This window comes from Crocuta crocuta, unplaced genomic scaffold (assembly GCF_008692635.1).
Source record: "Crocuta crocuta isolate KB4526 unplaced genomic scaffold, BGI_CrCroc_1.0 scaffold1171, whole genome shotgun sequence".
NCBI classification, from domain to species: Eukaryota; Metazoa; Chordata; class Mammalia; order Carnivora; family Hyaenidae; genus Crocuta; species Crocuta crocuta.
This window is the reverse complement of record NW_027530879.1, coordinates 320,581-332,628: the sequence shown is the minus strand read 5'-3', so window position 1 is coordinate 332,628 and position 12,048 is coordinate 320,581. Positions and strand designations below refer to the sequence as shown.

The 12,048-nt window shown below is 48.6% G+C and overlaps 1 protein-coding gene across 1 annotated transcript in view; it reads left to right on the top strand.

The window, feature by feature from the left end:
* PIR (pirin) overlaps positions 1 to 12,048 on the top strand; it is an 87,645-nt gene that overhangs the window by 15,536 nt on the left and 60,061 nt on the right. The window contains exons 3-4 of the mRNA XM_077769650.1: positions 8,246 to 8,329; positions 10,748 to 10,954. Coding sequence (XP_077625776.1) covers positions 8,246 to 8,329; positions 10,748 to 10,954 — 291 coding nt within the window. The remainder of the gene's footprint in view (positions 1 to 8,245; positions 8,330 to 10,747; positions 10,955 to 12,048) is intronic.

Sequence of the window (12,048 nt, the reverse complement as noted above, 5' to 3'; positions counted from 1 at the left end):
TGGAAGCATTGGGGGGCGCCTGGCTGGCTCAGTAGAGCATATGACACTTGATCTCAGGGTCATGAATTTGAGCCCCATGTTGGATGTAGAGATGACTTAAATAGAATAAAAGCTGTATGGAACACATTTAAAACATTGGATGTGTAGGGTGCGGTGGGATCTAAAGCTGTAGGTTGGGCCACTATTGGGGAAGACCTTCACAGCAGAACTTGACCTCCAGTTATGAACGAATGATATTTTATATCCCCAAACTCCCATGTTAACGCTGTCAATCTAAATCAGCACCATCTTCAGTTTAAAAGTCAGGATTTTAGACTGTCTATGCCAGTGATTCTCATCTGGGGGTGACGTTGCCTACAGGAGGTCAGTGCGGCAATTTCTGGCCACCGCTCTGAGCATACCGACTGGAGGGCGCTACTGCCATCTAGTGTATAGAGGCCAGGCATGCGGCTGAGCAGAGGACGGTCCCAACCGTCCTAGACCCAACCCGGGTCTAGGTCAAGAGGCATAGGTCACAGGAGGGAAAGTCGCAGTTAACTGCTTTTCAAAAGTTTTCCAGATAAATTTCAGCAGGCCCTCCTCTGTCCCGCTCTTACCCTATGATGATTACAGGCAGAAACTATTCATGTCTGAGAGATACATTCCTAGAGCTCTCAAGTGGACACATTGGAGGAGTGGGTGTAATAAAAGAGTGTAGGGGCGCCTGTGTGGCTCAATCAGTTGAGCGTCCGACTTCGGCTCAGGTCATGATCTCGCGGTTTGTGGGTTCGAGCCCCGCGTCGGGCTCTGTGCTGCCAGCTCAGAGCCTGGAGCCTGCTTTGGATTCGGTGTCTCCCTCTCTCTCTGACCCTCCCCTGCTCACGCTGCCTCTCTCTCTCTCTCTCTCTTTCTCTCAGAAATAAACTAAAAAATAAATAAATAAGAGAGTGTAAACCAGTCATTACATGTCCTTTTATGTTGCCAAGTAACGCTTTTAAGTGAGACTAAAATTAAGTCCAAAGTAAACGAACATAGATCATGACGTGATAAAAAGCTTCTTGCAAATCTTCAACACTATTAGCAAAGGTGCTTCAGAGTTCTCCCTCAGTAGACACTCTTAAAATGAAATGCCTGACCCTATAGGACGAAACCCAAAGGAAATTTGCCATGCAGAGTTAGCTACCAGTTTTATGAGAAGTTTCACGTGCCTTCTAGACATTACTTCCGAGCTTCACAGCGATCCCGAAAAGTAGGAATTGTCAGCTTCCCCATTTTACAGACGAAGAAACAGAGGCCCAGGGACGTGGTCACTCATCAAGGTCACACAGCCCGTGTAGGACNCCTAAGCGAAAGTCGGACGCTTAACCGACTAAGCCACCCAGGCGCCCCAATAGGGTTCCCTTTCTATACATCTGATATTGTCTCACGACATTGTCAAGTTAATAGCATTAGCAATGATACCACCTGTGACACAGGTCCCCGGCTGTGAGCACCTCACAGTCTTCCTGTTACTTATTGTAGGGCCCGGTGCTTTCATGGTTCAGGGATCCAAATCTCCTTCCCGGAAGTGCCAGGTAATGCTCTTATTTCCCTGAACATCGGTGTGAGGAGGAAATGGATTGGGTTGGTTAACTGCCTGCGTCTTTAAGGACAATCATTTAACTTCTTGCAGCCGCAAGAGCACTCACGATCTAGTCATAACGTGATAATTTACAGAATCCTGCTTTCGTTGCTTGTGGCCTTTTAGTATAACCTGCACATTCTTTTCCTCCTTCTCTACTTTTTTGCTCCACCCACCCCAGCTTTTCCCCAGTAGTGACAGCTTTTAAGGGCCAGTCGGGGGCTGTTTCCTCCAAGGGTGACGTCCCCATTCCTTCGGATTCTTGCTCATCAGAATGAATCTTCTGGGTTTCCATGTGGACTAATTGTACTTCCTTTTAGTATCCACTTCTCTTACCTGCATATTTTAGTAGTGTTTCCCCTGCTAGAGTGGTGGCTCCCTGAAGGCAGGGACGTACGTTCCTTCTGGATGATGTCTAACTTCCCGTGTATGAGGTTGTGATGACATTTTCCCTTGTGCAAGCTGCAAAAAACAAAAAACAAAACAAAACAAAAAGAAAACGAGAGGCTTAAACTTACCGCAAATTACAAGTTATTAAAAAAGACAAAAGGTTAAAAAATAATGACATCCCTGTATCAGACTCCCTTATTAGAAAATGTTTTCTTGCTTCTTGAAGTCCACAACTTGTGGCCCAATAGCATCAAGTACAGTGAACACATTGGCCAAAAGTTTGAGAAGTTAAATCCTTGCAGTGAATTGAATCAGAGAATCAGAGTAATGCACCCATCAAAAGGTGTCAGCTGCTTAATTAAATTCAACATAATGAAATCTTAAAATAGTGAAACAAGAGGTACATCCCTTAAGCCTGTCTTGGCAAGAGTTCTGTGAGCCCCAAACCTCCATTCTCAGCTGCCTGTCATGACAGCTTTGGATTAGAGACCGTGTGAGCAGACAAACCTTCTGTCTACACCGCAGCACAGCTAGTCCCTTGACGTCTAGAGGGCAACCTGCTAGAAGGCGTGCTTAGGTCTCAGTGGCTCTGTTAGGAAGACCCCTTCTTGTGTTGGTGAGGACCCGTAGGACGTAAACGGTGTGCACACATCGTTAGGATCAGCAGAGGGCACTCTTAAGCAGCGATACTTCCAACTACCCGCTTTCGCCTTGGCTGCAGATACCACGCTGTTGCGTGTAGGAAATCTGGCTGATCATGGAAGTTGGCAAACCATTCCATTGAGGCCCCTTCTATATGACACAGGAAATAACACAAAGGACATGAACACCTTGAGCACAGGTTTAAAATTTTTTTTAATGTTTATTTTTTTTAATGTTTCATTTATTTCTGAGAGAGAGAGGCAGCGTGAACAGGGGAGGGTCAGAGAGAGAGGGAGACACAGAATCAGAAGCAGGCTCCGGGCTGTCAGCACAGAGCCCGACGCGGGGCTCGAACCCACAAACCATGAGATCATGACCTGAGCCGAAGTCAGACGCTTAGCCGACTGAGCCACCCAGGCACCCCTTTAATGTTTATTTTTGAGAGCAAGAGAGAGACAGAGAGTGAGCAGAGAAGGGGCAGAGAGAGAGAGAGGGAGACAGAATCCGAAGCAGGCTCCAGGCTCCGAGCTGTCAGCACAGAGCCCGACGTGGGACTCAAACCCATGAACCGTGTGATCATGACCTGAGCCAAGGTCGGGGGCTTAACCGACTGAGCCACCCAGGTGCCTGCATGACCACAGTTTTAAGAGATGTGGGTGGTGTAAGCCTGTTGATTACATGAGGCACCAGCGGTAGTTTCAGAGGCTCCACGACAGGTTGAATCCTGAGTGGGACTTGAAGAGAAAGGGCATTCCTGGGCCTGGGGCCCTAGAAGCAGCTGGGAGGTTCTCGAGAAGTCTGCGATTCAGCTCACCTGAGTACTTAGAGTCAGGAATATGATTGTTATAGAACCTTGATGAGCGTGTCAGAAATTTTACTCCTAGGGAAAGGAAAATTAGTAGATTTTGGGACTTGAGAATGGAATCAGAGGAAAAACGCAAAAGGGAAATTGCCTTAAATCGGTCGTTCTGTTCTCTGTAGTCCGCCATTGTTGGGTGGACCTCTTCCATGTCCACGCCAAGGAAGGATCCCGGGAGCACGTCCTGTCGGGAACCTGACCCCCACCCCCCTCTTCCCCGCCTCACCCAGGAACCACGAGGCCCCGTGTCAGCACGTCAGCTCTGCGTACAACACCACGGGGCCCCTCTTCTAGAACGTAGGGTCCCTTTGGGAAGAAGNGCGAGCAAAAGAGCCATGAGACTCTCTTTCGAGGAAGCAAGAAGGAAGAGCCCCGAGTGGGATCTCTGCCCACGGAAGTGTGGCAGGTGTGCCGTTTCTAGAACTTACTGAACACCTGTTATGTGCCAGGCACTTTTGCACACATTACCTCGCTGAGAACTCACCGCACTTGGTGAGCTCATCTCCTCGGTCCATGTTGTACGTGAGGAAACGGGGCCTCCNTGGGGTGCCTGGGTGGCTCAGTCGGCTAAGTGTCTGACTTTGGCTCAGGTCATGATCTCACAGTTCGTGGGTTCAAGTCCCACATTGGGCTCTGTGCTGACAGCTCCGAACCTGGAGCCTGCTTTTCTCTCTGCCCCTCCCCTGGTCACGCTCTGTCTCTCTCTCTTTCTCAAAAATAAATAAACGTTAAAAAATTTTTAAAAAATAATTTGGGTCCTTAACTACATGGATTCAAACACTGTGTTTCTATCCTTGAAGCCCCGTTAGTCGCTTCTATTATGCAATAGGTTCCTTGCTGGCCTCTGTCAACAGCCATGACCTCAATTCAAGTTTTTGTTTTGTTTTTCTCTTTCTCCTACTCAGCTATCAATAGAAAAACAGGCACCATTGGGGGCATATGGAAATTAAAGGAAAACATAGTTTTACCTATAATGTCACCTTTTTGCTTTAAAGAAAAAAGTCTTGTGTCTATAAACATAGAATGAGGTCATCACACTCCTCCTTAAACACCAGAAAGAAACAACAAACTTCATGGCACCTTGTGCTGCGATTCTGCAGAATTAACGTATAGCGCCTGGAGGTACACCTTCCTTCCATTTCACATCGCAAGTGCCACTTGTGTTTTGTTCCTGCTTTGGCGTTGTGTGTCTCTCCTTCCAACTATACAAACGCACGAAGAGTTAAGAACCAACGAGGAAGCAGAGGTGATGGATGAAGACTCACGGAAAGCGGGGGACCAAGGAGGAGGAGGGGCCGGAGCCGGATCAGGGAGCACGACCAGCCCTTGCAGAAAACACCTGTTTCCGATTACAGGTCTCTTAATTAGACACACGCAATTCTTGAGTTTAAACATGACACCCCCCCAATTCCGTTAGCCACCCACTGCCGTTCTCCAGGTGTTTGTGATTATGTGCTGTCCTAAAAAAAGCATCTGGATCGTGTCGACTCTCAGCACTGCTTGAGTTTACAGAAGTCCCACGCAGGCGTTCGTTTATACTTAAGGTTCTCCGTGCAACATTTACAGCACTTAGGACAATGAAATAAATCAAAGATAATCATAAGTAAAGGGTCCTTGGTTCCCGATCTTTCTTTCCTCCCAACGGCAAAAAAGTGTGGCTTCTGCTTTAAGTGGTAAAAGGTAGGCATGATGGGCTCAGTAAAGCCTCATTAACCAGACTTCTCCAATTCAGATCTTATAGTACTTAGAATGGGAGAAATAATGTTTACTTTTGTGTTACCAGAGAAAAGGGGACATCCACACTGAAAAACAGGGAAAGTGGGGATAACCACCTTCTCAGTCTTTGAGAAACAGCGTCGGCATCGCTTTCTAAAATAAAACTTGCAGCGCGCACACACAGGCACACAAACACACACACCTCTCTCGCTTGGTGTCCACATAAATTTTCATCTTTAAATGAGTCATGCTCACTACAATTTACTTTTTAAAGTTGCCTAACATATTTTTAGATGATTAACCACTTGAAAGTCCCTAGGCTTGGATAATTGAAAAATCTTCAGGGATGGAAAGAATATGATTTGAAAGAGACTTCTTTGAGAACCCGGAGCTTGAGGCCAAACAGAATGAAAATTGCCTTTGTTATGCAGTTATTTTAATTAAAAATGCATGCATCACAGGGAAAGGAAAGGATTCTCGACACTGCTCCTAGTTTGGTTTGAGATTTGGAAGCTTTTTATTTTTTCTCATCAGTGTTTTTGTTTTTTTTAAGTTTGTTTCTTTTTGAAAGAGAGAGAGAGAGAGAGAGCACAAGCAGGGAAGGGGCAGAGAGAGGGACAGAGGATCCGTGCTGACCACAGAGAGCCCAATGTGGGGCTCAAACTCATGACGGGAGCTGAAGTCTGATGCTTAACCGACTGAGCCACCCAGGTGCCCCCCCTCCCNGCTTTGTTCTTCTAGTTCTCCGTGTTTTCCCTTGTCTCACGGCCTTCTTGGCCAGCCACAGTTCGCCCAAAGAGGGACCAAATATTCACCAGCTTCTCTGCAGAATAGAGCATATCCCTTCTTTTCCTCCACTGGTGAATGGTAGTATCTTTATATTTTCGTAAAAGAAAAAAGTTGTTTTCTATTATAAAAAAGTAAACCCAAACTATCAGAAAAGTGGAAGGAAGATCATAAAATGTGTTTGCAGTTCCACCATCTGGAGATGAGCTCTGTCCACATTTTGGTTTGTCCATCCAGGCATTTCCGTGCACATCCTAACATGACGGGGTACGATTTCATTTAAATGAACCCATTTAAACTCATCATTGCATGTGGCCCCTTTAAATACAATTCCTGTTCAGTAACCTTTTTTTTTTAAAATTAANAGTGAATAGAAATTTCCATCACTTAAAAAAAATTTTTTTTTAATCTTTTATTTATTTTCAAGAGAGAGAGAGATAAAGAGATAGAGACAGCATGAGAGATAGAGATAGAGAGATAGAGACAGAGCATGAGCCAGGGAGGGGACAGAGACAGAGAGGGAGAGACACAGAATCTGAAGCAGGCTCCGGGCTCTGAGCTGTCAGCACAGAGCCTGATGCGGGGCTCAAACTCATGGACTGTAAGATCATGACCTGAGCCAAAGTCGGATGCTCAACGGACTGAGCCACCCAGGCGCCCCTCTATCACTTTTTAACAGTTGCAGAATGTTCTCTTGTATGGCTGTGCCGTGTAAGTAAGCAAGCCCATCCTCCAGATTGTTCCTGTCTTTTTGCTATTATAGTGAATGTTCCAAAGATAGGTTGTGCCAGCATTTTGTATTCTTGTGGTCTCCTTTGTCCATTTGGAACATGTTTCCATATATGGGGTTGGGGCTTACTCTCTTTTCTTATCTGATCAGTCCATTGTTCCAATACTGCTTCTCAGAGAATGTGTCCCTGCTCCCCTGATTTGGAATTGCTATCATCACACGTAAATTCCGCATGCAAATGGGTCTCTTCTCTTCCCATGCCAATGTCCGCCCCCAGCAGATTGGATGATGCCCACCCACCCGGGGGACAGCAGTCTCCTTCACTCGGCTACCAATTCACATGCCAGTCTCTTCCGGAAACACCTTTGCAGACGCGCCGAGAAGTGATATTTTACTATGTATCTGGGCATCCCTTAGCCCAGTCATGTTGACCATCACAACCTAGAACCTTCAATTTCGGTAGCCATCCGCCTGTCGCCTGCTGAGGCCATTCTGTGCACGGTGTACCTCATTGCCATTGCTTGCCAGGGTGACACGTGGAGAGTCCTCACGGCAGCCAGCCCTGATTTCTCAAGGAGAAGGGGGTTTATTACATGGCTACAATATAAGATTTCAACAGCTTGACGGCGGCAGGTCTTTACTTGCCCTTGGTTTGGGGTAGGAGGAGGCGTAGTAAGTGATGGCCTGTTTTCCCAGCATGAATTCTGAGCCAGTTGAGAAGCTGAAAGAGAAAGATGGCAGACACACCCAAAACACCTTGTCTCCAATAAAGCAAATATTGGAGAATGTGGCTTCCCTCTACCTGCAACTGGCCTTCCAAATACTGTATGCAAAACTTAGGCACACTCTATTCTGATCCCACTGGCTGTGCTGGACCCATGAAGGCCACTGCCATGGGGGCTGGCCCCTCCCAGAGGCACTTGCTTTCTCTGGGCAGGCTGATTACCAAAAAGGAAGGCGAGAGGCTGGGCTTTGGCCTTGAATAGCAGCTAGTACAACTGAGGAGCTGAAGTTTTAATTTTCTTTTACTTCCATTAATTTAAACTTAAAGAGCCACACGTGGCTAGTGGCTAGTGGCTACTCTTTCGGACAACACAGAATTTCTTTCCATTCTTAGCATGGACATGCCCCTAGAAAAGTTGACTTTAATTTGTATGAATTTGGGGCACCTGGGTGGCTCAGTCACTTCAGTGTCCAACTCTTGATTTCGGCTCAGGCTGTGATCTCACAAACCGTGAGATGGAGCCTGGCGTTGGGCTCTGCACTGACAGAGTGGAGCCTACTTGGGATTTGGGATTCTCTCTGTCTCTCTCTCTCTCTCTCTCTCTCCCCCCCACCCCAGCCTTTCTCTCGAAGATGTCATCTGGGCTAGCACGGCCCTTTCACTGAGATTCATTCCCTCAGCTTGCCCTCCGGTCTTTGTCACTTCTGACACTTTCCTCACCGCATTTTCTGTAGAAAAAGTGAACAGTTCCTCACAGCTGCCAAACACTTACTTTTTCTTCTGCTTGTTTTCTCAAAGGTATCGTACCTCCTGGATGGGGGCAGCATGGCCCATGAGGACTTCTGTGGACATGTTGGTCAGATGAACCCAGGAGACCTGCAGGTATGGCCAAAGACAAGGGGCTGCTGCTAGTTTCATAGTCTTTGGGTACGCCTGCTTCCTCTCACCCGCTTCTAGTACATTCCTGCTTTCCTCCCCCTCTCCCTTATATTTTTGACCTCTTCCTTTCTGTGGATCCTTCCACGTAGCCTAGAAACCTGCACAGGCTTTATATATTCCTCTCTCAAGCTTTCCTTGACCCCCTCAATCACTTTTTAGCTCCCACCTGGTCCTTGTCTTAACTTTCTCAAAAGCATAGTCAAGAGTGATTCTCTTAACTTCCTCCTCATCCATTTCATCCTTCACCCACTGAAATCAAGGCTGGCCTCACAACCCACCCAAACCCCTACTGAAAGCCATTCAGGCAGTGGTCATGCATGATGTCCCCATTGCCAAAGTCACCATACTGGTTTCAGCCGTTGTCTTTCTAGACCTTTCTGCTGCACTTGCAACAATTGACCGTTTATCTTCCAACCTGTTCGCGGGGGTAGGTGTTGTCACTTAAGATGATGATCCAAACCTTGCCGCAGCCCTAGGCTTGTTTGAGACATGTTAGAATCTCCGGGGAATGCCTGGGTATTCTTTGCTGGGTTTGTAAGTCTGAGCTCTGTGTCAGGAACTTTCTGGTATTATTTACATATCTCGTGGAGTGATAACTGCAGATATTTGCATTGTGGTATTGTTTCCGTGGACACAAAATTGAAAGCATTTTCATATGCATAATCTCTCTAAGGTAAGTATTCTTTTTACATCACTTTTAAAATGAGAGAATGGGGNTGGGGGCCCCCTGGGCAGCTCAGTCGGTTAAGTGTCTGACTCTTGATTTCCGCTCAGGTCACGATCTCATGGTTCGTGAGCTCGAGCCCTGCATCAGGCTCTACGCCCCCAGCTCAGAGCCTGCTTGGGATTCTCTCTCTGCCCCTCCTCCGCATGTGCCTGCACTCGCTCTCTTGCCCTCTCTCAAAATAAATAAGAAAAAGGGAAATCTGTTATCACTGCCCCCCTAAATCCAGTGCCTAAAAAAGGATGAAGAAGGTATGAAAAGTAGATTGAAAACATGGAGCTCTGAGCTGTGAACGAAACACGAAAACAAACGAGAACAGGTCTTTGAGGAGCACCCCCGGCTGCAGTCAGGTGGAGGCAGTGCAGCATGGGAGGGCATTGCGATCGGCTGCATGTTGCCTTAGATGCTTTCTCTAAGGACCAGGTAGCGAGTATTTTAGGCTTCGAGGGTCATAGGGTCCCACGTGTGGCAACTTGTCAACTCTGCCTTCACGGCACTAAAGCGGACAGCATGGCCGTGAACAGGCACATCTGTGCGCCAGGAAAACTGAATGTACGAAATCTAGTGGCCGGCTGGATTTGGCCCCTGTGCTAGCTTTCATCAGTCTTCTCAAATGGAAGACGAAAATGTATTTAGATACGTCGTGGCCTGCTTTCAGGTCTTGGAGCTGGTACTGCTCATTCTGGACTCAGCCTCTCCGCATGCTGTTCTGTTGTGCTGAATCTCTTCCTCCCCTCCCTACCGCCCCCCTTCCCTGGTCAGGCCTCACTCCCCGTCCGGGTCTCAGCCTGCAGCTTGCACCCCCAGGTGAGCTGCCTGGGACAGGCAGGCCGCTCCATGTGCTCTCACACACACCCGTCCTGCCCCGCAGCGTGCCAAGCGCAATCACAGGTCAGACATTATTTGTGCAGCTGTTTATGGAGTTCTCTCCCCGCGAGGGCTGTGCGGAAGATGCTGTCGGTGGCCTGCGTCTTTGCCGTCGGGCCCCCCTGCGTCCAGGGCTTTCTCGGCAGCCAGGTGTGCTGGGGGTTAAACACCCCCCGAGGAACTGTTGTCCCAAAACGGACGGGAGTTGGTGGGTAAAGCACCTGGCTCCTCCGCCCCTCTGCGCACCCATCTGCACGGCTTGTGGTGGGGCTGGGCCCCAGGCGCCCACGGATGTCCCCTGCTCACTCACACCCTGCTCCCCTGCCCGGCTCACTGTTTCCTCCGTCACCCGTGCTCCCTGCGCGCCGGGGGCCCACCGCGCGCCCTCCAGCGCTGCGAGGATGGACTCGGTGGCTCNTCCCTTACGGTGTATCTGCTGAGAGTGCACCCCCTGTGCCAGCTGCCTGCCGCCCCCCCTCCCCCGCCAGAGCTCGGTCTGAGACTCGGGGCTCCCAAAGACAAGATTCTTCCATTTGTGTGAATTTCAGAGCTGACGCTTCGCATTCAAATGAGGAAGGGGGGGAAGCTGTTGGAATCCCGGAGATGGCTTCAGCAGTGGTCACCATGGCCTTGTTATTCCTCATGACTCCCGGGGACTCCAAAAGCAGCACTTGTAAGGTGCCTGGCTTCATCCCCATGACGTAGTTGTCCCCCGGCAGACTCGTTAGAGCTTGGGTTACATTTCCTCCTTGTTGGTCCCCTGTTTGCAGTGGATGACCGCGGGCCGGGGCATCCTGCACGCTGAGATGCCTTGCTCCGAGGAGCCAGCCCACGGCCTACAACTGTGGGTCAATCTGAGAAGCTCAGAGAAGATGGTGGAGCCTCAGTACCAGGAAGTGAAGAGTAAAGAAATCCCTAAACCCAGTAAGGATGGCGTGACGGTTGCAGTCATTTCCGGAGAAGCCCTGGGAATAAAGGTGAGCCGCGCGATCACGTGTCTGTGAGAGCTGAGGTGTGCGGTGACAGGAGGCCGGCCCCATCCGGGTCGCCACCTGTCACCGGGGTGAGCCCCGTTCACGTCCCACAGGATGGACTTGCTTCAGAGGTGTCAGAAGAAGTGGAACTTAAGGGGACCCAGACATGTGGTTGCCACATGCAAACACATAGAGTTAGGAAAATTACAAGAAAGTAAGCTCATAGAAAAAATCTGGTAAAAAAGCAATGTTTGGGGTGCCTTGAGGGGGTGGGGCTCAGCTGGCTGAGTGTCCGACTTTGGCTCAGGTCATGATCTCGAGGTTTGTGAGTTCGAGCCCCATGTCGGGCTGGCTGCTGTCAGCACAGAACCCATTTCAGATCCTATGTCCCCCTCTCTCTCTCGGCCCCTCCCCCTCTTGCACTCTCTCAAAAAAAATTTTTTTTTTAAAAAAAGCAGCTTATAAGGTATATCTTAGCGTGTGTGTGAGCTCTAGCCTTTCGCTTCTAGTACAGTTTCATAGCTCCTCGGTTACTGCAAGTTTGTGACCTTTGAGAGACAAACACCAAAACCAGCTCCACTCCCTGCGGATTTATTTAAATCCTTTGTGCCCAGCTTAGTAAGAAAAGCACACTGCTGCATCCTGGGGAGGTTTTTTTTTTTTTTTTTTAATTAACTTGAATATTTCTTTAACCCATATGTGCCATGCCCTGTNTGATCATAAAGGAAGTGTCCCTAGGAGAACAGAAGAAGGAACCAGGACGGGAAGGCAAGGGTGTCCTCTCAGGCAAAGTCCCAAAGAGGACAGAGACTCTGGAAGGTTCATTCGGCCTCTAAGCTGCCCTGACCCATCCTGGGCAAGGGAGCTGGGCTTTCATGTTCTCTCACTCAAAGGAATTACTTCATGGCCATTGAGCGGGGGCGGGGGCGCGCCTGGAAATGGTTCACAGGGCTCCTGGGGAATCTGGAGGTTCTGACATCCGGTTCCACAAATGCCACCATATTGGAAACCACTTTGCCATTCTCCCTGTGGGCGGTCAGTGCTTAAAACTATTTTAAGTGCTAACTTATGTACATTTCAGTTTTGTTTATACGCCC